Below are 25,097 nucleotides of genomic sequence, written 5' to 3'. Positions count from 1 at the left end.
GCCGGGCTGAGGGACAGGGGACACCGGGCCAGGGTAAGGGACAGGGGACACCGAGCTGGGTGCGGGACAGGGGACACCGGGCTGGGGTGAAGGCTGGCGAGTGGGCAGAGAATCTACAAACAGTTCTGCCGGGTTACCTGTGACACGGCCGCTGCCGGAGTCATTTGTAAGGTTTGAGCTGTGCTTGCAACAAAAGGCAGCCGAGCAAAACTCCGTGGTCTGGGCACAGAGGGAAAAGGTTGGGAATTATTCCCTTGGCATGGCAGGACCCGAGGGAGCGGCTCTGGCTCTCTCAGGGGACGTTTAGGTTGGATATCTGGAATGGTTTTTCCCCCAGAGGGTGGCCAGGCACTGGAACAGGATCCCAGGGAAGTGATCACAGCCCCAAGGCTGACAGAGTGTGAGGAGCATTTGCTCAACGCTCCCAGGCACTTGGTGAGACTTGGGCTGTCCTGCACAGACCCAGGAGCTGGACTCGCCAATCCTGATCCAACTCAGCATATTCTTTGATTTTATGTTCCATTTTACATGTGTTATCATCTCACATACAGGAACTTGGCTAAACTTTTCCTTCCCAAACACACAGCAGGAAAATTGTGCTTTCCAGGCTGTTCCAGGCACATTTGGTCCCTGCTTCATCTGTCACTTGTTTTTCTCCATAGGTGAGCAGTGGGTATGGATATGGACAGCCTGTTCTCAGGCTCTTCTCTGCAGAGCCTTGCCAGGCTGCTCCGTGATGCTCCAGAAGAGGATGATGATGATGATGATGATGTGGTGAGCCTTTCTGCTTCTTTTACATATTGTACCATAGCCTTGTCTTGTTAATCAGGGAGAAGCAAATCTATTTTTCTCCAAAGTGAGTAAAAACCAGAATGAAAACCTTACAAGGCTTTGGACTGACTGAAACAGCTCGAGGATACTTTCAGAGTAACAAGCTCTTGAGGGAGAGGATGAGCAAGATGCCCCAGGAAAACAAGGAGAAATTGTGAGCACAGCATATGAGGGAGGTTTAGTTTTTCACCCTGAAGGAAATGAGAAGATGGAGTTGAAAGAGCTTTAGATACTTCAGTCTTCCCCCTACTTTTCCCTGAACTCTGCTAGAGATGAAGGCAATTACAGACACATATTAGGGGAAAAACTTGCTGCTAAACTTCTGAGTGAGGACCAAAATATCCAGAGGCAACTGAGTGTATTAATTGTATATGTCAGGCACTGAAGAACCGTAGAGATAATTGGTCACTGAAGTGCAATAGGTATTTTGGTGGTTGTAAAATAGAGAAAGGTGAACAATCATTCTAAGGTGCATAATCTTAATGAATAATGAGAAAAATATCTGAATATATTCTTCTATAACAATTCCTCTCAGGCGCAGATGAAAATCCCAGCGTTTGGAGAACATGCATTATTCCTGCAAAATGACCACCTGCTTTTATCTAGGCCTGCCTGTGTGCTGGGAGGAAATATTCCAAGGAGCTCCACGGGTGCCAACAATGTAGAAGGCCCAAAACTTTTCCAAGTCTCTCAGGATTTTGAACAGATCATATTATGACATGGATAACAAAAAAAAACCCCCACAGATAACAAAAATGGCAAATGCCCCTGAGTGTTCCTCCAAATCACTCCTCAACAAAGAGCTGACCAGCTCCAGCAGTGGCAATGCAAGTAATTTTTGGGATAAAAGGGATGCATATGCCTTGAAGTTTTCTTTCAGTGGGTTACAGATATGGTCCTTCACACTCCTAACTATCCTCCAGCTGTTTAATGCATGCCTTTTAAACCCAGCATTATTGCTGTACATCTCTGCAGTAAACATCCTGTTTTTAAAAAGAATTTGTTTACATCTTATTAATAAAATGAATGACACTTCAGAGACAGAAATGGAAAATTGCCACGAGGGATGTCAATTAAGTCTGAGTCAATCTGGATAAATTGAAATCTTTATTTTGATTTAATTTAATGCTCTGTGCATATGAGGCACTTTTATTGAACTAAGGAATCTTCATATATAGAGAAATGCCTCACATTGGCCTATTAGCACTAAATTGATTCATAATTAGAGGAAAATGTTGTTGCCTCATGATCTCTACTGTAGAAAGGAGTCCAAGTGCTGTGATGGGGCTTTCATGTAGCACCCTTGGTTTCCTGTAATATTTTCATGGCAAGCAACGCATGGAAATTTTGCCAAAATGCCATGGAAACCCAAACTCACAAAGCACATCTGTCTGTATTACTGGGCTTCTGAGAGTCCTGCTTAAACCCAGCGTGTCAAGGTCACTTTTTGCTCTGTGAGAGTGAAGAAAAGAGAATATTCAGTGGTTCAGTCATGAAACTGCGAGATAATGTTTTTTCAATTTCAATTCTATCAGGGATTTGTTTGACCTTAGATAATGTGTTGTATTTACTGACAGTGTGGTTGTAAGTGAGCTTGGCTCTATAAAAATTGATTTGAGATCCTCTTGTCTTTCTTAGCAGGTACGCTGTTCTGTTGGTGCCATGACTCCTGCCAGTGTTGGACCAGTAAAGAAAGACACCACCAGTAAGGAGTATTTGTGTGTTTTGGCATTCAGTCTCACACCAGCAGACTGTAACAGCTGTTGTGAGATACCACAGCAGTAAAGGAGTGGTCACTGACCTTTAAGATGGGCACAGCATGACATTTCTTACAATTACACTGTAAAATTATTCCTTTCCTGAAAGCTTAACTCTAAAACATGCAAAGAGAAGCAGAAGGGGTAATGCAAGAGCAGCCTCCAGTGGAGATGGTAACAGTTCAGAGCACAGCCTGGTCAGGGGCTGCAGGGATCATAACTGAGCAGCAAAAGCTCCATCCAAGTACTCAGGAAAGACAGGAAGACAGTTTGGGTAAAGACTTGGCCAAGTTAATGTTAAGGGGTTTTTTTGTCACATTATTGGGTGGTTTAGTTAAGAGCCCTAAGAAAAGCCAGGGTGAGTTTTGCAGGAAAGGAACTGTGGCAAATATAATAAGTTATTTTTGCTTTGGATTCCAACAATATTCAGAGATTCTACTCTAAAAAACTTCAAGTTTCACATTTATCAGCTTACTAAAAGAATATTTTTCCGTGCAGGACTGATGTAAACCATACCATTCTGCCCACAAACTTTCATGTGTCTTAAACACCTTGTCTGGACTGTGCCCAATAATTAATGGGAAGAACTGAATTTCTATGTGAGGAGGTGGTTCTCTTGTGAATGACTCTGCTCACTGAAAATCTCATGTCTTTTGGAAGATTAGTATTTCATCCCTCTACACTTTACTGATTTTGAAAGCTAGATATTATATGCCAGAAAGGAGGATTTCCAGGAAATAAAGGTTGGGTAAAGGAGATTTAAGTAAAAGGAAAACATCCTCCCTCTGCAAATCCTCATTCATAAGATAGTGCAGTGAAGAAGACTGTAATGATTACCTAGAATGCTTTTAATGCAAAGACTTTTCTAAAGCCTAGAAATACTTTTCTAAGCTTTAGAAATGGCTTTTTTTTTTTTTTCTTTCATTCCTGAAAAATATTCTAAGCTTTCAGCAAGCCTTGAGGAACAGAGACGTTTCAAAAATGTGTCAGTGATTTTTCTCTTCACTTACAGGTACTTTTCAAGTGAAATCTGAAAACAAGAAAACCATTTGGAATACAGAGGAGGTCCCAGAAGGATCTGAATTTGATGATACCTGGGACCCTAGAGAAAAGCCAGAGTAAGAAAGCTGAGACTGCCTGTGTGGGCTTTACATAACATTAATGGAAATGGGAGTTAAACAGCATCTAGAGCCCAGCTGAAAAGCTTGTGTCGTGCAAGAAAAAAGGAAAGATATCAGTGTTGCATCTAAAGCAACATCTGAGGAAATCTTCTTGAAATCTTCTGATCTCAGAACAGAAATGTAATGTTGGTTTTTCCCATCATAAGTTTATGTGCAGTGTCAGTTACTTGTATAAAGTGGGATAAGGAGGGGAAGTAGGTCAGAAAAACGATTTATTAACTTTAAAATATGCCATTTGTGTGAAATACCTGCTTTTTCCTGCTGCAATTGAGATGCATCCATTTTTCCATACTCATAAATTCATAAAGTACTCCAATGTATATTTGCATTTCAAAGATTTAAGCTCTTTAGAGACAAATAGTACTGCAGGAAGAAAATCTGTGTGCAGGCAATTTTGAGCTCTTAGATCTTGTCATTCAATCTTAGTCTGTCAAAGCACTGTTTAAAATCAGAGCCTTTTCCCTTGCTCATAGAGACAGTAGCAAAAATATTCTTGAAATCAGGCATGTAAGTTGGAGTTTGTAGAGGTCAATCCATAAAACAACTTTTTTCATTTCAAATCATTGTTTCAATGCCATGTCCTGAAGTGTTAAATGCTGGAGCACATGGACTGTAGCCCACAAAGCTGCTCGTTGTACACCAGAATCTTCACTTTTTCCTGCCTGTAAGTCAGGACACGAGGAGTCCAATTTCCCAGTTAAACACAGGACCTGAGCCCCACCTGAACAGGGACTCAGCCTTTCTGAAAATGATTTGGAATTCACCCTCACACACAGTTGTCCTTGAAATGGTCACCTGTCAGGTACAGAACACGTTCTCTTTGTATTGTGGGCACAAAGAAGATTTTCTCATGCCATTCTTTCACCTTTCTCCTCTGCAGTGCTTCTCCAGCCTCAAGCTGTTGTGCCCCATGTTGCACAGATGAAGAGAGAGTATAAGTCTTTATAATAGTTCATCAAATGAAGCAAAGAAAATGTCCTAAAAGGAAAACAGATGGCTACAGGGGTGCATCCAGAGCTATTAGACACATTTGCCATCGACTTAGGAATTATTACATATGCAGATGCACACTGGAGATGTGAAAGACTTTCTAAGAGCTTAGACAAGTGATCCACCCCAGTAATTTTGCTGAACTTAGTAGGAGTAGCATATGTTATAAATACAAATTCAGTTTTCATTTCTTCATTCATTAATTATCAGGAGCAAGGGAATACGTGATTCTACATTTTGTAGATGTGAAGGAGAAGAAAATAAATGTTGGCTGAATGCAAAACAACTACAGTCTGGCTTTAGAGTATTCTGCTTAGGCTGCAAAAAGATGCTAAAGGACAGAATAGCAGGACAGAACACACATAACTGTGACATCCCCCTTTTCAAATCCCTTCCCCAAGAGTTTGTGGTGTTTGACTGGTTGATAAGTATTGTATCCACTTAGGAAGCATTTCCTGATCCTGCAAAGGCTGGTGAGGGAAGCAGAGGCAGCATGGTGAGTGCTTTGGGAGGTGGAGTGATTGACCTTCACCTGTCTTCCAGCTCTCTCAGTCATGGCTCTGAGCAGAAACTCAGTGCAGATGGATTGGAGCCTTGAAGGGAGACTGCAAAGGAGGAGAGACAGTGTGAGGAGGATTTTCAGTCCTCTGAGAATCACAGTCTCCTTTAGTCTCCTGCCCCTGCTCCAGGCAATGACTTCTCTTTGGCAGGTATGAGATTTCATTCAAGCAGCATGTGGGAACAGAGGATGTCTTCTTTGGGATGACTGGGAAAGATCCCTCCACTGCCTGCTGTGAGGATATAGTGGTGAGCCTGGAGCTCTGATCCCTTCTTTGTGCTCTTTCTCTGCTCTTTTCTATCTTCCCATCTTTTTGAGGGACAGAATGTAAACACCAAGCTCTGCTGCTGCCTTTGACCTCCTGTAGCATTTTCTCGTGGTTCTCCAAGCATTTGTAGATGACATTTACTCTCGCTAACCTGAGGAACTTGTGTATCTCCTCAAGGACCAAGTCTGCTCAAAGGAACCTGTGCAAAGGCATAAGCCCCATATAAACTTAAAGGGAATAAAACTCTCAGATGAAGTTTTATCTTGGACACGGTTTTGGAGAGGAGAGGGGCTGGGAAGGAGATTTTTTTTTTTTTTTTTCATCTTCCTGCATTTTTTACAAGGTGTGTGGGCTAGCAGAATGCTACAATGCTGACAGCCTTTAAAGTTCCAGCTGTCAGATCCTTCCTCATCATTATATAATCAAAGACCTCCCTGGTTTCTGAGCTCCAGGACAGGTAGGACTGCTGTGTTATCTTTCTAGCAGAAGCACTGTCCTTGCAATACACAAAAGCCTGAGGCTTTTGCTGGATGTAGAACACCTGTCAAGCACATTAGCAGCTCAGGATCTGGAAGAGAATAGGATATCAATACACATCACTAAGCTATTGAAAGCAGTCATTATCACTGTCGTATTTTCTCTGATACAAATTACCTACTCAAAACGTTGCTCTTTGATACTAGCATTGAAATATTCATGAAAATAAGATCTTTTAGGGCAACATATGTAATCACAGCTTTACCTCTGCCCATCGTTTTCAGATTAAAATCAAGCTGCCAGAGACAAAGTACTCAGACATCACATTGGACATCCAGGACAAGGTTCTTGACCTTCGAACTCCCAAAAAGTAAGTGTAGCACAACTGATAGAAGTACAATTAATGTCCTGTTTGAAATGGAGTTTAGCCAAGCTTTTAACTGCAGCCTCTGTGGAAAACAAAGCCAAAGATTGTATTATTAACTACTTGTGAAAAATAAATATAAAAGAAACCACCCATAGTCCATCCATAGGTGTACAGTCTGCTGGCTTTGAATCTGTGATACTGTCCAGTAAAAAGCTTTAGAACAGATTTTGACTACTTCAACAACAAGGCTTCTAGGGCTCAAAACATCTGGCAAAAAGCTGCCCAAGGTCTTGAAAGACTTAGTCTAGTATTTCTAAGCACTAATTTGTACAGATACATATGACCGAAGATGGTAAAAAAAGTGCTGATAAATTTTCTGTAGCTGAAAGCCAAATGATGGACATATCTAAGCACAGATGCAGAGATGGAAATGTTACGAGGTTTCTGAAAGAGATTTCCATTTCCTTTGTTTGTTGTTGTTTTTTTGTTGTTTTTTTTTTTTTTTTTTTAATAGGGCTGTTTCAGGCTACAAAAATAACCAACTGACTGATGCACTCTTAGATTTCTCAGTCTTCCTCCATCTCTCCCTCAGTGTGCTATTCCTCTGCCTGAGATTTCCAGATAACTCCCATGTCTGTTTTGCCCAAAGTCCTTCTTCACAAAGAATGCTTTCTTAAGAAACCTTAATCCTCTCTACGCTGACTTGCTGCACTGAATGGGATGTGGGAAGATCTATATGTGAATAGCTTTCTGCAGATAAATTTGAGGTGCAGGCCATGGATTAAGGCCTAAATAAGTCCCCAATAGACTAACTATAGAAAAGTCACTTTTCTCTGCCCAAAACCAGGCAGAGTCAGTTAACCTGTGCTTGATTTTAACCCAAGGATGCAACAGGAGTGGAAGGAGGTTTGGGAATGTTAGTTTTGAAGCTGGAAAATTGGGAGGAATAAGTGTTCAGCTAATGACTTGCTGAACCTATGAGTAGTAAAAGAAGTAGCTTAATGCAATGCTGCAGATGTAGGAAAACCTCAGCATTCTTTTCCTTTTGCAATTCTATCTTTTTGGTGACTCAGATTTGCCATTATCATCTCAGTACCCAGCTGTCTCTAGTCACAAGTCTGGCAAATAAAAAGTTCACCATAAATCTGATGGTTGCCTGGGTACAGCCTGAACCAGTGCTGCTTTCACAAATATAAGTGCAAGTCTTCTCAGTATGAAAGAAACAATCAAGATGTCAACTTCTACTTACTGAGAAACCTTGTTCTCCCACAGATGGGTAGGAAGACTCAGCGCAACTGCTTCCAACTCTGTAGTCCTGGGGCTGCTTCTAAGCCAAGCTGCTTTTAAGTGATGGAAATATTTCAGGGCCAGTCTTGCTGTGCATGAGGTATTGCAGGAATCCCACAACCTGTCACAACGAGGAGATCTATTGGAATAACATTCCCTGGCATACTGACTGAGGAATTGCAGGAGTTACTGGCAGTGACATCTCAACTGCTCACCTGATCTGAGGCACTGACATTCACTGTGTCCTCTTTTTACAGGAAGCTGCTGCTGCACCTCCCCTACCCTGTGAACAGCAAGGAGGGTAGAGCTCGTTTTCTCTCTGAAGAAGAGATCTTGGAAGTCACCTTGAGAGTATCAAGGAAGTTGGATTTCATAAATTTTTCTGATGGGTAGAGAGATAGAGAAAGTTTGCAAAAACCAATGTTCTAGTTTGAAGCCTTTTGGAAACCCAACTTGTTCTGAAATAGTAGATTGTTTCCCTTGAACAGTCCAGGGGAATGTCCCTGGGGAAATGAGTCAGGAGGAACACAGCACCCACAGCTTCTAACAGCTGATGCTGTCTGGCTCTTACACTGCTCTGGGTAACTTTCTGCTTCCTTCAGTCTGATACAGACCCTGTGAATAAGAAAGAGGGACATTTCAGTTCTGTAAGCCAGAGAAAGCCTTTTGTGTGGTTGTGGCTGAGAAGTAGCACAGTGAGGCTCTGGACAATGAGTCTGGTGCTCTGGTACCGTTTCAAGACTTCCAAGTGCTCATGTCCTTCCTTGGTCTCCAGTTCTGGGACTGGGGCCAGTTCAGAATCTTCTCTTGCCTGTTTCTTGGTGAGAAGATCAAAGTTTTTTTGGGATCCATATCCACATCTGAGGCTTCTTTGCACTGGCAGAACAAGTTAACCAGCTATAGTTGGATTGCTGAACATCTCAGCTCTTTTGAACGTGTTTTTGACAATTTATGGTCCAGTGTTGTTTATTCATCATCATAGGTGTCCCTCCACCTATTTTTCTGATCTTTCTTGATTAATAAAATAATAGGTTCTAAGGAACAGTTCCAGTTATCTTTGAGTCTGCCTTCCCTATATTTTGCTCTGAGAGACCTGGTAAAAGTTGAGATAAAAGGAATTTTGCATAACAAAGCTTCTCTCAAAGGGCTGAAATGCTGCAAAATCTGTTCTTTGGCCTTCAGGTCCAATCTGAGAGATGGTACCCAAGGTGTTTCTCTCAATAGCTGCTGGGCAAATATATTCATTTAACATTATTAGTCCTGCAGGAAACAAAGTGGAGAGGACAAGCAAGCCCTGGCATATTAATGGCACACTTAACCAAAAGACTGTGAGTACTTTCACAGCAAAATGGTTTGAGTCCTGCATTCTTCTGGGGTGGAAGCAGAGGAAAATAATTGATCAGCTGTGCTGCAGACAGCACCCATGCAGCTAAATTTGTGGCAAGCTGTAATGAGAAGATGGATACTCCATGATGGATTGCAGACACTGGCAGTGAGTTTAAAGGTGTAGTCACAGTATGTTTGTAATTCACTGTGTTGTAACTCCAGGACAAATTAGGCTGATGCCTGGACATTTCAACCACTTCCCTGAAAAGTGAACCATAGCTTGGGTCAGAATAATCCTAATCAACTTCTGCTTTAGCCTTAATGCACTGGAAAGCAGATACTTCAGTTATGATTCATCACAAGCAATGAAATATGCTGATAACACTCAGGGGCTACTCCAATTGGTATCTGCTTAAGTTTCCATAAATTAGATCTGAATGTCTCCTATTCCAAAGCTGTGGTTGAGCAGGACAATATAGATGTATGAGAAAAGGCTGACATCATTCCTCCTGACTCAGTTTTTCCCTCCTGTGCTTGCCAAACAAGCTGTTTCTTGGAAAAAGGTTGTCTTTGTGGTCCCTTGACAATATGCTGCCTTATTTCTTATACTCATTACAATAAAAGTGGAACATTGACCAGTATTTATACACATGCGAAGATAACATTTGTCCAAATTAGTTCAGTAACTTCGTGGCAGGGTACAACTCTTCTGAGCCCTACTCCAGTGCTCTATCCACAAGGTTATGTTGCCTTTATAGTTGGCAGTAGTAATTTACTAAGCCTTAAATCATCAAGTTCTGCTTAATTTAATGTCAGTGTTTGATACTGAAAACAGTGATGAGCCTGGCTCATTGTGCCTCTCTCCAGTGTTTTAGTGTCTTATGGAAATGAGCATATGCCACACTGGTATCTGTATTGTAATTTCTCTCCAAATATTTTTTAACCTGAGGGCATTTTATCAGCATTCAGGAGACAAAAATCTGAGGTAAGTATGTTTTGTAAGAAAGCCAGCTGCTGAATAGAAAAGGGAAGTACAAATTTGTACTGCTCAAGGGGGAGGTTGTAATGTGGTTTCTTGTACCTGCTGGCCACACACTCTGTGCATCCACCTCAAGGCTCCTGTAGGTCATCCCTGGGGGGAAGCTGGCAGGTTGGTGACACTGGGTGAGAAAAGGGTGATATCCTGGCAGGGGGAGGCTGAAATCACAGAGTGAGGATAGAGGAACACAGGGAACAAACTCAGAAGCAACCAGGCTTTGTGTGTTGCACTCAGGATAAGCTCTACTACCCTTTTCACTAAAGTAGGGGCACTGCTCTGGGGGTGGGCAGTTTGCTGGGCTGGTCAGATCCACTGCCTGAAGGCACCATCATCACCTGGAGAGCCTCTCTCATTCTCACTTTCTTCCTGTCAAGGACACACAGAGGCTGCCCTGGGCAACAGTTTGAGTTTTGGGGTCTGGATTTTTTCCATATATCCTCCCAAAAGGAAAGTGGTCAAAACAACTCACAGGTTGTCAAAATTCCCAGGAATCTGGAGGCTCCTACCAGCTACAAGAGTCGATTTTTTTGCACAGGCTTGAGGGCAGCTTTGCTTTGCTGAAGTAGCACTGGCAGGAATCCTCCAGGAGGGGAACCCCCTTTGCCTCTGAACATCAATGCTGCTGCCAAAAGTGCCACTCCAACACCTGCAAGCATCTTAATTAATCAAAATTATGAGCCCAGTTAAACAACCCAGCCATTAAGCCCCAGCCATTAAGCATCATCAAGCTTTATTTGGTTCCCATAAGAAGCAGCTTGATTAAATGTATTGCAGTTAAGTAGAGGGTACTGTAGATGTGGAGCTGAGATAGAGGCTTGTTTGCAGTAATATCCCAGTAAACTGCAGGTTCTCATCTCTCCTTGTTCACACATTCTGTCCTCCTGTTGTGGTTGCAGAGCCACCATCCCCATTTTGACTTCTTCCTGCCTTCTCTCAGAACTATGGTGGTGTGCTAAAATACATGGCCCAGCTCACTCTCTGAATTTTACTTCTCTTCATGTTCCCCTTTGTCCACTTACTGCCCTGGGGCCAAGATACTTCCCTCATTCTATACCTTTAGGAAGAGAAAACCCAGATGAGTTGCTCCATATAAATACCTCAAACAGTGCAAGAACTTAAATTTAGATTTTTCCCTTAAAACTGCAGGCTTTCATTCTCATCTTCCTCCATGTCTGCTGTTGATGTCATCATATACCCCTTCTATTTGTCTTAAAAGACTACGTCATTTTTTTTGTTGTTTAGTTTAAAGTTTGTATCCAAACTCTGTGTACTTCTTGCACTGTGTGAAACACTGCTTTATCAGTATATCCTTCCCTCCAGACAAAGTTTATCTGAAATGACTAAGCTGTACCTACGTGTACAGACAGACCTGTCTCCCTCATGCTGGAGCAGCTCCTTCTCAACCTGCTGGTGTTGGTTTTACCCTCTGCTCTGCAGCACCATGGATTTCTCCTTGTTCTCTGGGATCCCCTTCAGGAGCTGCTGCCACAGACAGACAGTTGTTGTCTGCCTGTGGTCCTGGCTCCAGGGAAGCTGCCTGGAATATGCTGGGGGCTGGTTCATTTTTTTTCCTATGATCTTCACAAACAGGAGATGATTTGTCTCTTGGTGTCTCTCTTTGCTCTCTTTGTCTCTCTCTTCATTCATTGTTTTCTCCTTCGGGCAGAATTCACTTTCAGATTGTGATGAATTCATCAGAGGATGGTGAACAGCATCCGTTTTTCCCCTTTCCCTCCCAATTGTTTGTTTGGTGCTCTTTTTAGGGTACTCTGATCTCTCCTTTCCTAAGTGCTTTATCTCCCCTGATTGTTCTCACATTAGGACATTTCTCACCAGAGCCTCCTGGCAGTTTGCAATTGCCATATCTGACCCTTGCTGGACGTGCCTGGCGTGGGTGAAGTGTGTGATTCATTTCCCCTCTCTCCCATCAGCGCTGGGTGAAGAGCTTTGTCCTTCCTTGATGTGTGTCCTGTCTGTGTGGGTGGGAAGGGGACACAAGCAGGAGCACCAGGGGCAGCACCTGGAGCGTGTTAAGGCACTCAGAGTGAAGGGCCATGGCACAAAAGCAGCAGATGCTGCGGGCTGTGTGAGCAGTGTTGGCAGAATTGAGAGGCCACTTGAGGCTTTGCTTCAAATGTAGCCAGTACCACACTGCCCCAGTGGAATCTGGTGATGAAGAAAGGAAACAATTCAGAAAAAAGTCGGAATCATTCAGAATTTCAGCCTTCCCCAAGGCCTGGAAAGTTTCTCTCTGCTTCCTGATGTGTGTCCCTGCATCCCAGATGAACACTTAAAGAAGTTTTTGAAATCCACTCCAGGGCAACAGTGACACAGGCAACACAGGAATGCCTTTGGTTTTGGAGCACTTCTCTCAATCCATAGGAATCTTTGATCATTTGGGGCTTTCTCATCTCAAGGCCTCCCTTTCATCTTTTTTCTCTGCCTCCACACACTCATTTCTGAAGAGAAGATCATAGGAAGATGCCAGAATGATAGAAGATACTGTCCACCTACAGTCCTTAGAGACCACCTCTCTTTAATTGGGTGTCTCCTTTGTGGATCCAGCAGCCTGGAAACTAACTTCTGATGCTGATCAATATTTTTTTTTAAACCATGCCATTTTAACTTGATGGTATCACAACCCAGCAAACACTGCCAAGAGTGCTATGTTGTATTTACTGAAACAATTCTCTGATTCTGTTTGGCAACCTGTCTCCTGCAGCTGCTGAGCAGAGAGAAAAAGAGCCACACACCTCTTCTGGAAAACTCTTGTCACGTTGGAGAGCTGTGTTAAAAAGGAACAGGATAGGAATGGAGATGAACACAGCTGATTTTGTTAACTCACCAGGTGATGTGGGCAAGGCAGACATTTGCCAAACAGTGGCAGATTAGGAACTGTCCAAATGTACTTGAGTTTAATGACATGGTGAGTTCTGGGTGGGTTCCACCCCTCACAAGGGGCCAAGTGCTGAGACTTTACCGTCCCTGGGGGTTTCTGTGATTGGGAACCCTGGTGATGGGATCTCCTGACACAGATTCCTGTAGTTATATCCTCAAAGCTGCTCCTGGGGTCACTGTGGCCAGCTGGCAAGTACAGAGAGGAGTGACTTCACCTGGGATAGTCAGCTGTACCTTTTCTCACCTGAGCTGATCCCAAGGGAACCAGAGGATTCCATCCAGGGTGAGTTAAGTGGTGAGGAGCAGCACTGTGAGAAACCAGGGGAGCAGGGACTGTGTTTAAGGCAAACTAAATGGTGGGTATGGAGTGAGATGCTGAAAGTGAGGGAGTGATGTGAACTGGGCAAAAGCACAAGTGGGAGAAGAAAGACATTATCAAAGTTTCTTTGAAACCACTGTGTTGAAAGGGAAGTTCAGAGCAGACAGTTGCCCTGAGCTCGGGGCTGATGAGATACCTTTGATAGAATGTCACCAGCACTGAAAATCCTGTGCCAAAGGAAGCTGTGGGAAGGGGACTGTGCCTGGAATAGCTATGAGGTTTCCAAGAAGGCCTGAGTGCTTTGGGTCATGGAGATTTATTGGGCTGGGAACCTTGGCTCACTCTGGGGTCACACTAAGGTGGCCCATTGCAATTACTTTTATCAACAGCAGATGAAAGGGGAATTGGTGTTGGGAGTTCATGAACCCTCTCAAATGCTCCCAACAGCCTGAATCTCTGTGTTGCCCTTGCAGCACCTATTTCTGGGTAAGCAGAGTTAGTGTGTGCAGTGCCTGGGTGACAGATTGCTGTGCCCTGACCTGGAACAGGGGATGTCACATCTAGTTTTAGGCCTACATGCATATGCATGCTTGCCTTCATCCATTTCCCTATTTAGAGCAGCCCATGTTTATTTTTAAAAAACCACAAAAAACTAAAAAAATCCCACACTAAAAAAAAAAAAAAAAAAAAAAAAAAGCCACCCACCAAAATAAACAAAAATAAATACCACAAGCTTTTGCTCTAAGATCAGTATGTAAGTAGAGGGCATTAGAATTGTTCTTACTCTGGAGCCAGGTGCTACTTTCAGACCAGGGTTAGGGCATCCCTCAGATGAAAAGTTTCACAAAGATTCTGCAAGGTTGCCTTGAACCAGTGCTTGTATAAGAGAGCTGAAGGTGATTAACTGCTTGCTGTGATACAGATGCTGAATGAAGAGAATGGCTGAAGTAATAGAAAACTCCATTTCTGTTCTCTTGCATCATTGAATTCCCAAGTTTATGCTCAGTGAGTTTATTTAAATTGGACCACTGCTTCTATTTGGAACTAATATTTTTGTTTTCTTGGATAAAATGTGTTTTCCAATGCTGTTGCCCCTCCCCAAACAACAGCCAAGCAGCATCTCAGCCTACTTCCTTAAATTAAGAGAATTGTTTATGTCCTTGGGAGCTGGCATAATACCATCTGAAGGAAGCCATGAGACACAACAGGAATTCATTCCTAAGTTAATGAAAGCTGTGCAGTGCAACATAAGGATGATCAGGGCAGGTCTTGGGCAGCATTTGTCAAGCTAAATTCCTTTCTGTGAAATTATTCTGCTTGGAAAAATCATGGACCAGCTTAAATATTGCTTCTATACAGGTTTGTTATAGAGTATTCCTTGGTATGAAGATGTGTAATAGAACAGGGTACAGGACAGAAACAAGAGAAAGTTGATATGGATCAAAAAAGAGAGAGAAAATTGTCTGAATGCCCTACCAGAGAGGGGAAAAAAAGTACCACCTGGGTAGTGTGGCATATTTTCCATGGAATTTGTCACCTGGAAGCAGAATGTTCTGGTACTCACTGGAGGGGACTGAACTGGAGATGCCAAACACCTGATAAAACTAAAGCACACAGAGCCTGAACCCATCCAAAGAAACACAGAAAAAGCTGGGAATGAGTTTGTGTGCAAAAACTTAACCAGAAGACAAGCTGCTACAGTGAGCAAGGTCGACTCTTCCATTGATTTGGGATTGCTCTTGTGCTGGGAAAATGAGGTCCCACAGTAAATATGGACTGGAATGCTAAAGCTGTGCCTCGGTGCTCAGAGCAGGTGGACAGAGCAGGCCAGGGGTGGAATATCACAGCATCTCCTGGGCTATGAGTCAGAGCAGACTCGTCACCATCATGTGGCTTTCCTGTCACAAGGACATGCTTGTTACCTCTCAGACTTGCACTGCCGTGTGCCTTCAAGGAAAAGGAGCCACAGCTCAGTTCTGTGCCTTCCTCTGCCACAGGTCTGCAGCGGGACACTGAACAGACCTGTTTCTCTTTCCTCCTGCTGCAAATGCAAGCGGCAGTGTGGCAATGGAGGGCCACTTGCCCTCCTGAGGCACTGGAAGAGAAGCTGGAGGGGATGTTATCAGCCCTCTGCCACATGGAGAGTGGCCCGTGCTTTCCTGCCTGGGAGGAGTTAAAATAAACAGAGTCAACTTTGCAGGTGTGAACAACCTCTCTCAAATGAGAGCAAGGAGCTGAGTTACCAAAGCCTGTTTTCTCTGGATGTGTCCTGCAGTGCACACGGGAGGATCTAACGTGGCCCTGGGTGATCAGAGTTCTGTTGCAGAGCAGGATGTGCCTGTCATCCACATGGACTGAGATGCCTGAATCAGCACACCCGTTTCCCCAACAGTGGGAGAATCAGTGGGTTTATTTTCCATCGAGATGCTTGTTGACATGCATGGTGTAAACCCATCATCCCAGCTGAGACTGACAGAGGCAGAGAGGTCTCATAGTAATTAACCACCAAGCTCAGATGTTGCTGAGAGTGGGAGGGGAGAGGAGCTGCAAACAGCATAGTCACATCAGCTGCCTCTTTCTTAAAAAAATAAAATCTGCCAAACAAGTTTAAATTGCTTAGAAAGCTCTGGGAGTTGGAAATAAAAAAAGCCCACAAAGCTGCAATTGCTCTTGGGAAGGAAGAGAGAGACAGATTTGTGGTACTCTAACAGAGCTGCTAAGAGCCCAGCTCAGAGCAGCTAGAGGAGATAGACATCATGCTTGCAGTGACTTCTCAGACTGGGAGGGGTTAAGCAAGCTGTTAACTTTTCCATTCCCAGCACCTCAGGCTACAGGATAAAGTTGAGTTCCCAGGGAAGAGCCCATCTCCAAATATTGGCAAGCTGTGAGCTACAGCTGCTGTTGGGCTGGAGGCTGATCCTTGAAAGCCCAAATGCCTGTGCTCCCCAAAGGCTGATCATCAGCCTGAGCCTCAAAGGAAAGATCCACATGCAGCACCTGAAGTCCCTGCACTCACAGGTAAATGGAAGCAGTGCCTTTTTCATTTGCTGCAATACTAATTCTGTCTTTGAGAGAAAGAAGAGTTAGTGGATAGTGGAGCAGCCACTTTGGACACTCCTCAGAACTGGGCAGTGCAAGTGAGGCTGTCATGGGTGGATTTAATTTCACTGACCCAGAGCCCCCTCCCTGCTCTCTGTCCTGTGGAATCTCAGGATGCAGCTACACGAGAGAGGCTGGTTTATTTTCCTGTCTCTGCTTTATCTCACTGAGATCTGTCTGCTGACTCCTGGCCTGACGCTCTGCAGGCTGGCTCAGGTTGCCAAGGGAAGCAGACATCCCTCCCCAGGTCCCAGCTCACCACTTGCTGCTGCTGTCTGAACTCGATTAAGATAAGGGGCTCTGTGGGCAGGGACATGGCTGCCCTCCTGCTGATGCAATGCCAAGCGGGCTGGGAGCTTTCAATAAAAAGTAATTAATGGTGAAGCAGACTCCTGCAATCCTGCAGTCTCTTCTATTTCTGTTACTTAGGCTTTTAAAGGCAACGGGATCACAGTGGTTTGACTTCCTTCTGCAGCCAAAAAAAGGAAGCACACTTAATCTGGTGACCTCACATCCATCTTCTGCCCTTTATTAGCACCATCTGTCTCCTCCTGCCTGCTGAAAGGAGACTGTGCCTATCCTCATGGCTGGGACAATACAAATATTGCTCAATTACAGCCATGCTCCAAATGCAATTACTCAATTGCAGTGTTAATTGAATTATTTGAGTTTAATTATCCCATTAGGACTTTTGTCGGTACAGTCTAAGCTGCTTGCTTTCTCTCTAGCATCACAATGCAGCATTTGGCCACACAGGGAAGGACTGGTTTTATTCACTCAGACCTAGTTAGGCTGAGGAAAGTCTGGCATTGTTCAAAATGGTGCTCTCAAGCTCAAGGAGAAGTGTCAAGGCTGCAGTCTTCTTTTCTTCAGTCAAAGCACAATACTTGTAAGCAGAGAGTAGGGACTGTTAATGCAGAAATAATTTTGTGTGAAGAGTTAGTGACAAAAAATACTTGTGAGGGTTTTGTAAGTGAAGGAATCAGTCCTAGAAGATGCCTGGCAGAAGTCAAAAGGAGCAGTTGCACAACATGAGCCTGTAATAGGGGCAGTGCATAGTCAGTGAGACAGTGGCTAAGGGCTGCTTACAGTCACACAGAGGGGCTGAAATGGGGCTGCAGTGAGAAGTTCTCCAGTTCTTGTGATAAATTCATCCAGGCAAACAGAAAAACTACTTGGAATTTATTTCTGATTTCTACCCCAATATCCTGCCACTATCACCAAGTCACAGATTTGTTAGGGTAGGAAGGGACCTCTGGAGATCATCTAATCCAACCCATCCCTGGGTTTTTCTTACTCCTAACATCACCCAGAGCCCTTGACTCCTGGTGTACACCATTACTAAAAAGGGTACTCAAATCTTCCCCTCCCTTCAGCCATATGAGCTGCCCTGGTTGATGTAAGTCCTGCAGCATCAGTTTAGAGCTGTGACAGGTGCACTGGAAATAGCCCTGCCTATCTCAGAAGGAGCTTTTCACCCACAGGCTCTTCTCCTGTGAGCAGAGCTCAGGCTGTGATGCCTCTGTTCTGCAGCAGCCCTGGGCTTTGTGCTTTGTGTGTGCTGTGCTTTGGAAATTCTCCACTTCCTTTAAAGCTGCTGCCCTTGAAGCTCTGGGAGCAGAAGTTCCTGAGATTTGCAGGTGCAGGTGTCACCTCTCCAAGAGACAGCAGGGTGCAAGGCAAGGATCTCTGGGGTGGGGACATCTCTGATATCCTGGGGTGTCTTGGGGTTGTGTGTCAGATGGACTTTTCCTTCATGGGAATCCTTACGGAACCCTGTGGGGTTCAAGTTGCTGGGACAGTGCTCCCTCAATCCTTGATGATCCCAGGGAATCCATCCTTTTGTCTCTTTGCCCTCCTCCCTCACACTCCCCTGTGCTGCCTGGTTTTATTGCATTGGTTTTATTGAGGCACAGGAGAGGAAGCAGAGGTCAGAATCAGGGTGTGAAATGGCAATTTTGTGGCAGCTTCAGGTGAAATGTTCTGCCCCAGCAACCAGAACTATCAAGGGATCATGGTTAATCACAGATGTAAGGGGATTAGCTGGTACGCACAGCTGGGCTTTAAATATTTTTTGCAAACATGGGCTTTATCTGCCATGTGCCTCATTAACAGTATAGAGATATTGGCACTTTGATCCTCGCTGATGTGGTGGAGTCTGAAGGTGGCAGGACCTGCTGTGGCTGTCATTTCTCAGTCCCACTTTGCAAACATCCCTCTCCTTCTGAAGGAGGGTTGGTTTTCTTTGCAGGGTGCCAGACCTCCCCCAGCTCTGGTGAGCACTGCCTCCATCAGACCCCCCTGGTGAGCTGTTTGAGGCTGGAATATTTGGCATGGATGTGCCAAGAGTCCTGTCCTCCTGATGGATGTGGGATTTGTGACTCTGAATTCACCCTCGAACAAATGGAGAGGTTATGCCAAGAAAAAAGGATGAGCCTCTCTGGGGCACAGTGGTGGCTAAACATCCTACAGAATAACTGCAGAGAATTGTGAAAATAGCTCCTGAAAAGCCTCAGAGGCTGAGTGACCCTCAGGGCTGCTCCCAGTGCCCTGGGCGCCACCACTCCCTGGTGCAGAGCTCTGTTTGCTGCTCAGAATGACCTCAACTCATTGTGTGGCACTGGTGGATGGAATTTCCCACGTTCTTTGCTGTGTTAATTCCCACATTCCCCAGTAATACACCCGGGGCTCTGTCAGTCCTTTCCTCTCCATGCCCGTGTGTGTCTTTCTGCATCTCCAACCTGCAGCATCACCCCACTTTGAGAGACAGCATAGTCATCAAAGCCCTGCATTTCCCAACCGAGCAAGGAATTGGATTTCCATGCCTGCAGTATCTCAGCATCTCTCCCCTCTGTGCCTGCCCTGTTTCCCTGTCTGCTCTCTGGGATGTCTCTATTTCCCTCCTGGCAGATCTCAGGTCTTTGAAGCTCAGTTTTGCAAAGTTGCTTCAGTGCCAGCCGAGATGCCAAGGCACTGACTGGGGCTTCTCACAGGCACCTGTGGCAGCCTCCTGCTGAGCCTCCCTGGCTATTCCATGGCCAAATGGAGTGGATTTATGGGAAAAGCAGTACCCTGGCCCTCACAAGCCTTCCTCCATTACCCTGCTCTGCCCCAGGCTCTGTGGGGAGCTCTGAATCCTGACAGCCTCTTGTTTAAAACACGAGGGAGCTGGGGGAGCTCTGAGCATCACCAGGGCCCTGGCATTAGGCAGGGACAGTGCAGCACCAGCCCTGCCTGGGCCTGCCTGGGGTGTGGATGTGCAGGAGCCACCCCCTGTCCCCTGCCAGCTCTGGTGGCCCTGCTGGGGTGGCTTTGCCATAAATCCATCCCTGTTTACGTCACAGGCAGCCAGAGCCAAGCCCGGGGGGCATTGGAAAGGAGCCTCTGGATTTGTAATTTTGTTCTTTCGACTCTAATGCCTCATTTAATATTTCACAGCCCCGGCAATGCATTCCTGTGCCAGAGACAAAGGCTGGCTGGAGGTTCAGCCACTGACATTTACATTATTAGGTTGGGCTCCAGAGCTTGTGCCCAGCGAGGTGAGCAGGGTTCTTCCTGTGCTCCTACTGCAAATACAGGGTTGGCAAAAACTTCTGGCACTTGACTTTTAGTGCTGATCCAGCTGATGGTTATGGATGGTGGAGAAGAAACACGATAACATTGCTTTTGGAAATTTTGCCCCAAGTTTTCTTTAAATGTTAAGTTTGGACTAGAGTGAAGCCATCAAGAAGAGTGTTGGGCCCACACAACCCCGAGTCAGAAGTTGTTTCCAGCTCCTGTTCTAAACAGCTTCCAGACCCTCTAAATATACAGGTTTAAATAATTGCCCTTCAGTCTGGAAATATTGGCTCTTCTCTTGTATCAAATAACACCTAATGTCATTGTTGCTGAAGGCAACTAGGATGAAATTGCCTGCCTTATTTTTCCCAGTGTGTTGGCTTTATGCATTTGGCAGCATTTGGAGTCAAATCAATCTTGCTTTCCTCTCCTGGACAGGTACTTAGTTTTGCTGATGTCAGGGTACAGCTTCAGTGCAGAGAAGGGAGAGGAGGCTGAGAACACAGGGAATTGGGTTGTGAAGCTCCACAGGCTCAAGGAAGCTTGAGGCATTAAATCACAGAATGATTTGGGTTGGAAGGAATCTTACAGATCATCTCATTTCATCCCCCTGCCATAGACACCTTCCACTATCCCAGGTTGCTCCAAACCCCATCCAACCTGGTCTTGAACATTTCCAGGGATGGAGTAGGCACAGCTTCTCTGGGCAGCCTCTGCCAGGGCCTCACCCTCATTGTAAACCACTTTTTCCTTATGTCTAATCTAAACCTGCCCTCTGTCAGTTTAAAGCCACTCCCCTTCCTATCACTCAATGCACTTGTTAAAAGTTCCTCTCCAGCTCTCTTGGAGCTCCTTTAGATACTGGAAGAGTATTCTCCAGATTGAAGAGGTTCTCCAGGCTGAACAATCCCAATTTTCTCAGCCTGCCTCCACAGGATAGGTGCTAAAACCTGAGTTTCTCTGGCTCAGTGCTGCTACTTCCTGCAGAAAAGGGCTGGCAAAGGTCTGGAGAGCTCAGTTTTGTGAGTGCTGATGTCCCACATCCTTGGGGATTTGTACCTGCTGCAATCCAGGCATTGGATGCTCTGAAGAGGAGTTTCAAGGGACAGCCCTCCTCACTGAAGTACCTCAGGACCTGTGTGGACTCCTGACCAGTGGACAGGGTGGGAAATCAGCTTTGAAAGGAGCTCAGGTGGATGTGCCCTGCTTGTGTCAGGCCTTGGGACCTGGCACAGGGAACACGTGTACAGCATCCCCTGAGCTGTGAGTGCCTAACTGAAACTCAGAGCCAGACCTTTCCCTCTCCCTCTCCCTTTCCTTCCCCACCCTTCCCTCTGCTGTCTCTTCTCTCCATTGCTGTAGAATCCTTTCATCCTCTTCAAGAGGCCTCTTGCTGCCTCTTAAATCCCTTTGTTCACCTTGTTCAAACACTGCAGCCCACTCCAGGACCTGATAAGGCTCAGCATGGTTAAGATTGTGGCTCCCCCTCTCTCTGGAGGGCCTGGGGTCACCATCCCGATGGAGGTGGCAATAGCCAGACTGGTGGCAGCTGGACAGTGCCCTGCCATGGCAGGGGATGACCAGGGAATGACCTCTGTGGGCACACAGATCTTTAGCTGTGTTGTTCAGCTGGTGCTGGTGTGAGCCTTTTGCTTTATTAAACTGCCTTCCTCTTGACCCATGAGTGTTGTTTTAATCTTATTTTCTCCTCCAAGCCCATCCCATTCCCTCTCCTGCTGAGGAGGGGAGGGATAGAGCAGCCTGGTGGGCACCTGGCATCCAACCAAGGTCAGCTCACCACAGGAGTGCAATCTTCATTCCTTGCTTTATTTGTGCTGTAACTGCTTTGGGCTCCAGTTACCTTTAATTACTGGCTCTGCTGAGGCTGGTTGAGTCTTTTCCAATGAATGGTTTGGAGGTCCTTGCTTCCAAACAATGAAACCACTTACCATCACTTATCTTTTAAATCAGTTTATATTTAGCTGGTGCCTTCCATTCAGGCTGCTTCTCCACACCTGCACAGAGAAAAGCCCTGCAATCCTGCTGCTCACAGGGGGATTGGGATGCTCTCTCCAGCCCTGCTGCTACAGCTGAGTTGGGATGTGATATCCAGGAGGACATCAGGCCCCACACTGCTTGCCTTGATGTTGAGCTCAGTTTTGGCAATTCCTGCACTTTGATCAGCGTTATAGAGTGAAAAAGTCCTCTAAGCATGTACAAAGTCATTAAAGCCACAGCCACTACAAAGAGGAGAGAGCAGCTCAGAGTCCCCTGACTGTGTGAGATGAGCTCTGCTTCTCTTTCATGGGGGGTAGGAGCAGAGCTCAGTGAGGGGACAAAGTGTCTGCTCTGGATCCCAAAGGGCTCGAGACTTCTGAACATGAGTGTCATAAACCAGGAGATGGGATTGTTTGTCCTGAAATAACTTGGGTTTAATGCAAGCTGAAGGGAACAGGGAGCAGCCTCAGCATTCCCCAGGCTGTTGTTTCCCTTTACACGTGGCCCCAGGAACAGAAACTGCTGCAAGAAGTTCCTTCAGCAAGCCCTGGCACCCCCAGCACTGCAGAAACTGGGGCAGTGGGCAGGGAAATTGTCCTTCTCACTCATCCCACCTCTCTGATCATGGCTTTGGGACAACTGTCTGGGGAGACTGGAGGACACTGTGCTTTAAACAAGATGTGACACCATCAGATCCTTTTGTTCCACATCCAGCAGCCAGGACACTTTCTCCACTGCCAAGCCCAGCCTTGTGGTGTCTCTTTGGAGCTGGGGAGGGACTGGGGAGTGTCCCCCCGTTCCCCAGGAGGGAGGAATGTTTGGGGCTGTGCTCAGAGGATGCTCTGCCCAGCACCACAGGCCCTGCTGGCTGCTTGACCCTGCTGCAGGCAGGACAAGATGCCAACGAGAGGGCAAAGAGCCCTCATCTAATTATTGTGCTATATTTGTACATGAGAGAAGGGAAGTGAGCAAGAGGTGCTGCTGCTGCTGGGAACTTGATGGCTTTAGGTGAACTGAGAGATAGGGCACTCCAATTAAGGCAAATTTTTTTTTTTTTTTTTTTTTTTTTTTTTTTTTTTTTTTTTTTTGCACAAAATTCCTCCTTTTTCCTCTGCCTGCTGGACTACCTGCAATGGCAGGAGGTGGCTGTGGGGGGAGCTGGGTTGTGCATCCCTGGGAGGAAGAAAGAAGAGGGTGCAGGGACAGTCAGGCAGCATCAGGGGACAGCCTGTCCCACCAAAGGGGTTTATGATAAAACTCCTGGCACCGGCCATGCACAGAGTGAAATGAAATGCACCATTCTCTTGACGGTGTTTCAAAATGCCATTAAGGGATCAGAGCATGCTCCAGCCCGGGTGCTGGCAGCTGGCAGGGGAGTGAAATAATTGATTGGCTTGTCCCCCGTGCTCCAAAAGGGTTTGGATGTCAGGCCATTCATTGTGGTGGCTGGAATGCTAACACAGCCCGTGGAGCTGCAGCCCCGCGAAGGGGTGGTGTGCTAATGGCTAATCCCGGGTGATGGATGGGCTGGGGGAGATGCTGCTGCTGCTGAGTAAGGAGGAGGCAGCAGGAGGAGAGGGAGGCAGCAACAGGCTGGGACTCTGCAGGCGCTTTCTCAGCCAGTGTGGGAGCTGCAAGGGGAAGGCAGTGGGCAGGCAGCTTGGGCAGGTATCTGTGTCCTGGCCCCTCTGCTCAGGGTGGTCACACATGAGGTCACATCTGAATTTAGCCACTTGATTACTGCCAGGTCTGGACTACAGAGTGACAAAGAGGTGGCAAGCCCCCTCTCTGTCCTCCCTACAGCCCTTCTTAAAATTCGGATATATTTCTTTATTCTGAATTAAAAGTGCACTGAGGTTGCCAGCATCTTCAGGTAAATGAAAGACAAAGCTGAATGCAAAAGAGAGGGCAGTAAGAAATGATGAGATCAGCGATCCCAGGGAGGGCAGTTGTGTTCCCCAGCACACCAGCCCAAACTCCCTGTGCATCTCCTGGCTGGTCCTGCCTCCCCAGGCAGAAGCACATCCCCGTGTTTTGGGAGCGTTGCCCCAGGCTCACACTGGGCTGAGCAGGAGGAGAGGGGCTGGTTGTGCTCCCCCTGCCCTACTTCAAGGCCTGCCTTGGAGGAGATGTCCACTCAGGAAGGTTTGACTGCATCCCACCCCCAAACCATGGCTTGTGCTGAGGATTCAGTTCGTGGCCAAGCTGGTGGCTCACAGGAGAACTGGGGCTTGTCAGAGCCCTGGGTCAATCTGCACAGAGGAGACCATGCTGGGTTCTCCCAGCAGCACCTTTCCTCCCAAAAAACAGCTTCCATACCTGCGTGCAAAGGAACAGAGTGACTCGAAATGGTTGCAGCTCAAGGAGCCTCTCTTGGTTATTGATCACCTACTGATTACTCCAGCACTTGGTATTCAGCTTGTAAATAAGATTACAGGGTAAATCTAAAATGGAAGCAGAGGGATGATAAAATTCTGCTCATTTACAATAAACTCAAAGAACTTTCCCCCTTCTGCCCCCCCTCCAGCTTTATTATGAAGTCCAATAAAATACCCTGGGGACAAGAAGGAAGAGAGAGCAGTAATTCAAAGGCAACATCAAAAGGCATCTCTATTTATTTTAACATGTCAACAGGCACAGAGAGATGCTCCCAGCCAAATGTGGCAGGTGCTCCAAGTGCAGCAGCCCAGCCCCTTCCCTGCCATCCCCAGCCAGCTCTGCTCAGCCCAGGACTTCACCTGCTCTGTGCTGGACAGACAAGCCCCAATCCCATCCATTTCCTTCAGATCTCAGAGAAGTTTCTATTTTGATGGCAAGCACTTCAGGTGTTCAATGGGACTGATGGGGAGTTCAATGCCATGGACTGTTCTCACTGCTTTCAGCCCATCTCTGCAAAAGAGAAAAAAAAAAATAAAAATGCTCTGTGGCTAAAAATAGATATTCCTCTTCTTTCTCCATGCTGCTGCAGGGCTGTCCTTTGGGCTCCTGGCAGTGCCAAGTGCCCTGGATCCACCACAATGAGCTGAAGGAGGCTGTGATTGAATGGCAGGATATTTAAGAGCTGTGCCCACCTTTGCCAGCATGGGAAACATCAGTCTTGTGGTATCCAGTGGCTGAAGTAAGCCCCAGCTGCTGGAGTCATG

At 45.9% G+C, this 25,097-nt stretch overlaps 1 protein-coding gene across 1 annotated transcript; it reads left to right on the top strand.

The window, feature by feature from the left end:
- Nucleotides 1-668: 668 nt before the first annotated feature.
- On the top strand, nucleotides 669-8,160 carry DNAAF6 (dynein axonemal assembly factor 6). The gene is made up of 6 exons (XM_083876523.1): nucleotides 669-774; nucleotides 2,470-2,536; nucleotides 3,601-3,706; nucleotides 5,470-5,566; nucleotides 6,348-6,433; nucleotides 7,975-8,160. The coding sequence occupies exons 1-6, from the start codon at nucleotides 676-678 to the stop codon at nucleotides 8,108-8,110; spliced, it is 591 nt and encodes a 196-aa protein (XP_083732649.1). The 5' UTR covers nucleotides 669-675; the 3' UTR covers nucleotides 8,111-8,160.
- Nucleotides 8,161-25,097: the final 16,937 nt, after the last annotated feature.

Source organism: Zosterops lateralis (genome assembly GCF_965231275.1).
Source record: "Zosterops lateralis genome assembly, chromosome: 21".
In the NCBI taxonomy this organism is placed as follows: domain Eukaryota; kingdom Metazoa; phylum Chordata; class Aves; order Passeriformes; family Zosteropidae; genus Zosterops; species Zosterops lateralis.
Note: the sequence above shows the minus strand (reverse complement) of the source record. Positions and strands in the feature narration are given on the sequence as shown.